Source organism: Tupaia chinensis, unplaced genomic scaffold (genome assembly GCF_000334495.1).
Source record: "Tupaia chinensis unplaced genomic scaffold, TupChi_1.0 Scaffold000075_1, whole genome shotgun sequence".
NCBI lineage: Eukaryota > Metazoa > Chordata > Mammalia > Scandentia > Tupaiidae > Tupaia > Tupaia belangeri.
In genome coordinates this window covers 1,646,258-1,655,428 of record NW_006159535.1, presented here as the reverse complement: position 1 = coordinate 1,655,428, position 9,171 = coordinate 1,646,258, and the positions used below count along the sequence as shown (strand labels likewise).

At 41.5% G+C, this 9,171-nt stretch overlaps 2 protein-coding genes across 2 annotated transcripts in view; one reads left to right on the top strand and one right to left on the bottom strand.

Annotated features, from left to right (window-relative positions):
• The window catches only part of MTHFD1 (methylenetetrahydrofolate dehydrogenase, cyclohydrolase and formyltetrahydrofolate synthetase 1), an 82,083-nt gene extending 81,066 nt beyond the window's left edge, over window positions 1-1,017 (bottom strand). Inside the window, exon 1 of the mRNA XM_006142398.3 lies at window positions 753-1,017. Coding sequence (XP_006142460.1) covers window positions 753-793 — 41 coding nt within the window. The 5' untranslated portion in view covers window positions 794-1,017. The remainder of the gene's footprint in view (window positions 1-752) is intronic.
• A 5,911-nt stretch (window positions 1,018-6,928) lies between these two features.
• The window catches only part of LOC102473336 (coiled-coil domain-containing protein 170-like), a 32,229-nt gene continuing 29,986 nt past the window's right edge, over window positions 6,929-9,171 (top strand). Inside the window, 1 exon segment of the mRNA XM_014584193.1 lies at window positions 6,929-7,021. The gene's annotated coding sequence lies outside the window, so the exon portion shown is untranslated.

The following is a 9,171-nucleotide window of genomic DNA, read 5'->3' as shown; positions in this document are numbered from 1 at the left end:
TTCCCTTCTTCTTTCCCCACCAACCACCTCCCAGACAAAAAAGTGAGAGGTATTGCTTCCTGGGAGTAAATCTGGTAACCGCATCCACTAGTTGAGCATGCTTATTTCCCTCAGTGGTAGAACAGGCAAAGGTAAATGAACTGGAGGATATTGTTAGGGAGTCAGGAGCCAAACTATAACAGAATACAACTCTAGAGTCAGGACAGAGAGACTGTCATTAAATAGGACCAAGAGAATGAAGAGAGAGGCAAAGTTCTTTGGACCCCACGGAACAAATACTAAGGCTGATGCAGAGGGAAAAGCTATGGGCTGGAAGGAGACCCTCTCACTAATAAACCTTGTCACCTTGTCGAGTACGTCAGTCTTATCAACTCTAACTCATAAGAGCAGGGGGGCGACTGTGGAGCACCCAGCAGCCACAATTACCCTCTCTCTAGGCAGAAAGGTGTCAGCAACTGCACATTTGGGAGCACAGCCAATTGACTCGTCCCAGAAGTACAGGAACCAGGGGCATAGCCACCAGGCAACCCACTTGGAAGCTCAGATAGTGCTCTAGGCCTCCTTCTTTGACTACAAAGGACTGCTCTTCAGGTGTTAGGGCCCAAGACATTGTCCTCCCTCCTAGCCCAGCCGACCTGACTCCCGCTACAAGCGTCACTCTTGCAAAAAATGGGTTCGCAGGGAGCAGCAAGCCCTATTCAGAGCCCTCTCCTGCTGCCCAACATGTCCTAATAACAATGACAGGTGCTTACGCAGAGACCACCTTCCCGTTCAGGATTTCCGCCGGCGCCATGGCCTTTATCAGTCCGCTGCCCACGATGGACCACCAAAATCGAGGTTCCACGCGCTCCGCAGTCTTGCAGGACAGCCCACCCACGTGCTTAGCTAGTGCCTGGGCCGATCCTGCGATTGCGCCTGCGCGTCAGAGCTGGAGGCGCGTGCACACCCCGGGAAGCCTTGGGTCACTTTAAAAACGGAAGACCTGAGCGGAGCGGTAGAGGGACGGCGGCCGGAAGAGGGCAAAGGGGAGAGAAGGGAAAGCAATAGTGACTGGCTGGCAGCAATGATTGGCTGCTGCAAAGACTCGGTCAGAGCGCGCCTCTGCGTGGGGCGGGAAACCCGCTGCTGAAGAAGCTGGGACGGACTCCAAAACCCGCCTTGACTCCAGCCAATCAGAGCGCGGAGTTGGGGGGCGGAGCCGGAGCGCGCGGTCTCTCGGGAAGATAGATTCCCGAGCCGGGGGGCGCGGCTCCGGGAGAGTCGCGGTTCTATAGAAGCCTTCCTGGGGCTGAGAGCTCGGCGTCCTTTGGAGGATGCTGGTCTGCTTCTCCCAGCCTCGGGAACGTGGCGGGCGCCGTGGCCTGGGCGTACTTGTGGCCGCTCAGGAGTTGCGGGTAGCCCCCGGCTTCCTCACACACCCGCACCGCCGTCCTGGCGTTTGGGCCCGCCGGATTCTAATTCGGAGAGCTTAGGATGGTTCCCATTACCAAGCTTTTCAAAGTCCTCAGGTGAACCTGGTGCTCAGCCTGGGTGTCAGAGCTGGAGGGGACCACCTGGGGTGTGCCCGGGCTCACGGAGGGTCGCCAGCCTGGCAAGTCTGGGTTTGGAGAGCTGACACCCGCGCCCCGTGAGCCAGAGCCAGGTGGCTAACGAGGGGGGACATATCGATAGATAGATAGATAAGGATATAGATGGTTGTTGGACTTTTTCCCTCCTCGTTTCTAGGTTTTGAGAGTAATTTAATGTAATGAGAGACTGACTTTTTGTTAACATTTTTATTGAGGCGCATATATGGCGTAAAGTTTACCCATTAAAAAAAGGAATTACTTAATTTTTTGAGAGGTTTTTGCTATAGGGCGCATGCGCTCGCCAGACAGAGAGAGACAGAGAGACAGAAAGCGAGAAATGCCCCCCAGGGGGCATAGTCACGCTGCAATCCCTTCTCCGTTCTCCTCTCGGGATCTTGGGCAGGCACGCACATGCGCCTGGTGTGAGTTTTAAGCCACCAGGTCCGGGACGCGAACCGTACTGTATTACATGGGAGTCCAGCAACATAGCCATTACGCTAACTGCTGGTCCCGATTATTATTATTATTATTATTATTTTTTAATTTGCCATCGGGCGCATACACTCACCAGAGAAACAGAGAAGGGAAAGTGAGGAAGTTAGCTGCCAGGTCCCGGAATGGAACTGGTGAGTCACATGAAAGTCCAGCACCCTAACCACTACCCACATCCTTGCCCCAAAATCCACCCATTTTAAGTGGGATTCAGTGATTTTTGATATACTTACAGAATTGTGCAACCACCACCATAATTGAAATTGGACATTTTTGGCCATATCTGTTTCTGTTAATTGCTTCAACTTTTTTTTTCTTTAATTGCTCGAGAGCCTAAGAGAGAGGAAGCAAGCACCTTCCAAGGGAGCATGATCAGTCTGCAGTCCCTTCTCCATTTCTTCATCCTGTCAGCATTTTTGGCGATTGGGGTGCCTAATGTTTTCCAAGTGCCTGGGGTGAGAGTCCAACTGCAGTGGGCCAAAAGGGGTCTGGCTCTCAACCACCAGGCTGCTGGTGGCCAGCTAACATTCTTGAAGTTCGCACAGGTGGACATGGTAGAGGCACAAATTTAATAATATATGCAACATAATATAATAGCAATATAATGATAAGGATCTTTGAACATAAACCTTCAAATTGTCTTGGAGCTGAACAAGTGTAATTAATGGTATTTGAAGCAAATGTTTTTGGTAGATTGTCGGTAGTGAATCCTTTGTCTTACTATACTAAGTATTGAGTCTTCAGAAAAGTCATGATGCATTTTGTGTAGAAAAATGCATCATGACTTTTTTGACGATCCAGTAGATACTATTTCAGCTGTCCTCATTTGCTGAGGAAGAGATGAAACCCTATTTTAAAGATGGGGAAATAGACTTTTTTTTCTTGTTTGAAGAGGTTTTTCTATAGGACACAGGTGCTCACCGGAGAAACAAGAGATAGTGAGAAATCACCCTCCAGGGGCATGGCCATACTGCAATCCCTTCTTTATTCTCCTCTCAGGATTTTGGACATACACCCAGACATTCCTGGAGTAAGTTTCAAGCTTCCAGGTCTGGGACTTGAACCACCGTTGGTCATGTGGGAGTCTAGCAACTTAACCATTATGCCATCTGCTGGTCACAAGGAACATAGACTTTGTTTTTTTTTGAGAGTTTTTTTTGTTTGTTATAGGGCACGTGCACTCACCAGAAAGACAGAGAGAGATAGAGAGACAGAAAGCGAGAAATCACCCCCCAGGGGGATGGCCACACCACAATCCCTTCTCCTCCATTCTCCTCTCAGGATCTTGGACATACATGCACATGTGCCCGGCATAAGTTCAAGTCCCGGATCCTGGATTTGAACTGCACTCAACTACATGGGAGTTCAGCAACATAGCCATTATGTCAACTGCTGGTCCCATAGACTTTTATGAGTAATTTGTGCAAAGGTGCATATTTTTGCCAGGGGAAGGATTCAAATCTGGATACCTTTCCTGTAGATCTATTACCTCTGCTGTCACAGAGTGATTTTCAGCTGTAATAGCTATATGTGACCTGTACAGTTCATTAATTCACTGAGCAAATAATTGTTGAGTGGCCACTGTTTCCCAATAGCACTATCCTTATTGCTAGAGGATACTCTACCAAAGCAGATACTGTAGTGAACAGTACCTGCCCTGAGCTTGTATTTTGGTGGGGAGACACTACCTATAGGAATATATACTTCAGAGACTGAAATGCCATTTTTTGTAAAAATAGACTAAGAAAACAGAGTGATAGTGGGAGGCAAGAGAGGGTTGTTTTAGAAGTATGCAAAGAGGGGGCTGGCAGATAGTGTGGTAGTTAAGGACACTGGACTCCCACATGGTTGACCACACTTTGAGTCCTTGACCTGGTGTCTTTCTTTCTCTCTCTCTTTCTCTCTATCCCTCTCTGGTCAAATTTAAATAAATAAATAAAATAATTCTTTTTTTTTTTAAAAGGATATTCTTTTTTTTTTAAAGTGTGCAAAGCAATGTCTAGGTATCTGACTTGAGTAGAAACCTGGATAAAAAAAGAACTCACAGTATGAGAGAAAGCAATGCTCTAGTTTGTACAACTGCACAGTTGGAGTTGCCATTTACTAAGCTGAAATAAGCTAACAGTGGCAGGACTATTTTTGGGGGGTAAGATCACGATTCAGTTTAGGTGTTATTAGATGCCTCAGACATCCAAGTGATTTTACTATATTTAAATCCATGAGATTAGATGAGATCCTACCAAAGGAACTAGGTGTAGGTAGAAGACCAAGTACACTTCAGTACTAGAATTCAAAGGAGATGAGGAAGAACCAGGAGAGAAGATTGAAAAGACGAGTTCATTGTGTTACAAGAAAAATCCACAAGAGCATGCTGTGTATTAGAAGGCAAGTGAAAAATGTATTTCATGGGAAGAGGAGTAATTAATCCTATCAAATGTTGCAGATTATTTAAATAAGGCAAAAATGTGAATAGGGCATTTCACATAGAAAGACAAGGAGCCAACAGGTGGTATGGTTGAAGCACTAGATTCCCACATGGCTGACCACATTTGAGTCCCAGACCTGAGTGCTTGCTTTCTCACTTTCTTTTTTCTCTCTGTGTCTGGCAAGCACATGTGTCCTATAGCAAATTAAAGAAGAAGAAGAATAAATAAAAATTTTTAATTTAAATAAAATTTCCGAAGAAGAAGAAGAAGAAATAAAAATTTTTAATTTAAATAAAATTTCCAGGTGCTAATGTTAAAAAAAAAATAGACAAAATATTTTTATTTAATTGCTTATGGCAGTTGCTAGTCCCTGAGGCTCCATTTTCACAACCTATTGGAGGAGCAATTTGGTAATACCAAAAATGTAAGCATGCGTTCTTCAATCTTGTCCTTCAACTTCTAGGAATTTATCCTAGAATAATATTTACATATATATTTAAAGATATGTGTAGAAGTACTCATAACATTGATTTCAGTAGTAAAACTACAAAATCTGGGGGCCAGCAGGTGGCATGGTGGTTAAGGGCTCTGGATTTCCACATGGCCAACTGTGGTTCGAATCCTGGACCTGGCGGCTTTCTCATTTTCCCTTTGTCTCTCTCTCTCTGTCTCTCTCTGGTCAAATTAAAAATAATAACAAATAGAATTAAATAAATTAAGTTTTTTTAAAAAATCTGCATCAGAAAGGATGCAGTTGTTAATGAACAATACATATGTATAAATTTGTAAGGTAGTTTTCGAGCGTTAAATGATGCAGGTTAGTCAATAAAGTATGTGATTTATGTTAATATTTCAAACAATGATCTTTGATTACACTATCAAAAGTTGTTCTCAGTCCAGCTAGTGGTGTGGTGGTTAAAGTGGCAGGATCCCATTTGGCAGCTGCACAATTTGAGTCCTGTAACTTGAAAAATACTCCAGGCATATGTGTGTGCATGCCCAAAATACTGAGGAAACTGGAAAAGAAGTGATTGTGGCATGGCCATCTTCCCTGTGGAGTGATTTCTCACGTTCTCTCTGGCAAGCTTATGTACCCTATAGCAAGGAAAAAAAAAAAAAACTTGCTCACTCATTTACCTCCCTATTGTTATGACATTAACCTATTTTAAATTTATATTTATTTTATATGCCACTATATAAAGTGATTTATTGTTTTCCTATTTTTATGATAGGAAGCATTATGGTAATAGGGAGAGAGAAAACCTCCATAGAGTGTCATCACACCAGGATCTCCTTTCTCCAGTCTTTCAGCTTCTCAGGATGCTGAGTGCTGAAACACATGCCCACTATGTTTTTCAGATCAACCGAAGATCAAAACTCTGGTAATCATATGGCTTCTAGTGCTTTGGGGGTTACTTTACAGCTGTATTATAGCAGTTGGGGCAACTTTATTCTTTAAAATATACATGTTTACTATTTGTCTTGTATCACCAGAATGTAAGCTTTATGAGATTTCTATACTTCATACCCTCTGCTTGGGATATAATTTTTTAAATCTTTAGAGGAAAATAAGAATATTTCTCATTCTCCTGGTTTAGTTAAGTAATTAACTACTATTATTTTATGACTGTGACTTAATTCCTCCCAACCTAATTTTTATTAAAAAATAATAATAAAATGAAGACAGTCATCAGTTGTTCTTACCACTAAATTCACGTTAGAATGACCTGTATTGCCTTAAAAGAAAAGTTATGCCATGGTGGTTAAGGTGGCTGGATCCCATGGTGGACTACACAGTTCAAGTCCCAGACCTAGCAGCTTGGAAAACCTGCTGACGTTGTATATGTATGTGCCCAAATTCCCCAAAAGAGAATGGAAGAGAAGGGATTGTGAAGTGGTCATCCTTCCTGGGGGATGCTTCTCATTTTCTCTCTCTGGCAAGTGGTCGACTACATGGAAGTCCAGTGATGTAACCATTATGCCATCTGCTGGTCTCACTTTCTTAAGTTGAGGCCAGCAGATGGCAAAGCAGTTATGTCGCTGGACAACCATGTGGCTGACTGTGGCTCAAGTCCTATACCCAGTGGCTTGAAAATCACACTGGACACATGTACATGCATGCCCAAGATCCCGGGAGGAGAATGGAGGAGAAGGGATTGTGTCATGGCCATCCCTCCTGAGGGGTGATGTCTCACTTTTTCCCTCACTGTATCTGTTTCTCTCTCCAGTGAATGTACACGCCATAAGGCAATAAAAAATATTTTTTAAAAGATTTCTTAAGTTTACTAATACTTTATGGAAATAATTTTGTGTTTTCACTTAATAGGGAAGTAAAAAATCTCAGGTCTTACTGTATTACTTTAGGAGACATCTTTTCTTTCCTTGGACCTCTGTGATGCGTTCACCTAGCAACAGCTTCTCTGATGTACAAACATTCTATAGGCAAATTGTTCAGGATAGCTACTGATATTGGACAATTCAGATCTCTTCGGGGAATTGACCTTGGATTTGGAATTTTCTCTTATACCTAATATGGTAAAAGTGAATTCTTTTTACTTTCTACTAAATTAAGCATAGCATACTGTACTGTGTAAGTGTGTAATAAATATGATAATCATGTATAAGCCTAATAATCATGTCATATTGCTATATCTTGTTTGCTTTTACTTTAGGCTTCTAATTGTTATTAGATTTTCATAAAGTTAGTTTTGGAAAACAGTACTATTAACATTTATTTAGGTTAACTTTGTTTTAAGTGGATTTTTTTTTTCTCTTGAGTTCCTTTTTGTTTGTTACAGGGTGCATTCACTTGGCAGAAAGAGAAAGAGGGAAAGTGAGAATTCACCTTCTAGGGGGATGGCCATGCTGAAATCTCCCGGCCTCCATTTTTCTCTTGGGATTCTGGGCATCCACAGACACACACTAGGCATATTTTTCAAGCTGCTGGGTCTGGGACTTGAACCACGAAGTTGGCCATGTAGGATCCAGCCACCTTGACCTGCATACAACCTGGTGGACCACCTATTGAGTTATTTAATTATTCATTCCATGTTTTTTATGCATAGTATGGGATTATAAAGATAAACCGTAGGGGCTGGCAGGTGGCATGGTGGTTAAAGATGCTGGACTCCCACATGGCTGACCACAGTTCAGGTCTCGGTTCTGGCAGCCTGCTTTCGCTTTCTCTTTCTCTCTCACTGTCAGTCTTTCTCTGGTCAAATTTTAAAAATATGATAATAATAAATAAAGTTAAATAATAATTTTTTTAAAAAAAGTCATAAATAGGTCCTACTGTTAGGGAGTAGGGAAGGTGAGAGTTTTACATAATATGATACTGAATGAGATAACAAAAGAAATCATATGTTATACCTTAGTCTATTTGTGCTGCTATAACAAAATACCTGAGGCTGGGTAATTTATAAAGAACAGAAATTTGCTTCCTACAGTCCTGAAGGCTGGGAAAACCAAGATAAAAGTGCAGAATTTGGCACCTGGTGAGGGCCTTCTTGCTGTGTTCTCAGGTGGCACAGGGATGAACACTGTCTTTACATGGTAGAAGAGCCAAAGAGAATACATGCACTCCCTCAAGCCCTTTATAAAGGCCCTGATGCTATCACATTCATGATTACATTTCATTATATGAATTTTAAAGGATTCAATCAGACCATAAAAACTGTGAAAGTCAAGACAAGAGAGAGATTACTCTCACTTTGCAGGAATCAACAGATAGTTTTGAAGGAGGTGGTGCTAGAACTGATACCGAAGGATTTTTATGTTCACCCTTCTGGGATATACTTTGGTCCACACAGTAGCGTGTTTTTAGAGGCAGTATGAATGAAGCTCATTAAGTAAACTTGTTTTTAATAAAGCATAAGACTCATACAATGGCAAGGAAATAAAAGTAAAAGTAAAGGATGGGATTCTTACGAACTTTGTCTCTAGTGTCATTTTCATCCTATGCCTGAGGAACAATTTATTCGCCTTTTTCATCTACCAAAACTAGTCTTTGATTCTCCGGTTTGATTCTTAGAAATGGAATTGCTATAGTAATGATCTTAGGTATCAAGTAATGAAAATAAGGAAGAGACTAAAGTTTCATTAGTGAGATTAATATTTATACTTTAATAGTTGCCTGCAGTATAACAATAAATCTAAAATTAGTTGAGGAATTTTAAAACAGATTTCAGAGTTAGGAATGAAAGACAAGACTTTATGCTTTCTTTTCCATGCTTCTCAAAGCATATAATTCTGGTATTTTCTTCTCTTATGAAGTTTCTTTCTCATTCTGAGTCTGTTTGCTTTTCTGGAAGACATCACCCAGCAAAGGAAACACATATACCACTTACAGCGCAGCACAACCCCTCCACCCCATCACAGTTTCTAAATGTCATTTTTTTCAAAACATACTTTCTGTATTGCTCAGTGAAAGATACAGACATTAATTTGAGAGATGGTGTCTCTCTATTTTCTAAAATCGGACTTTAGAGAAGGAAAATAATATATGGAATTGAACTAGCTTGGGAAAACAGATTTAAGGCAATACTAAAGTTCTTGGGAAATTGAATTTATAAATACTATAATGTGAGGTTAAGGTTTATATTCCTCTGGGTCAGAAAGAGCACTATGAATTAGTACTTGTTATATTTTTTTTATTTAAATTTATTTATTCATTTATTTATTTTAAT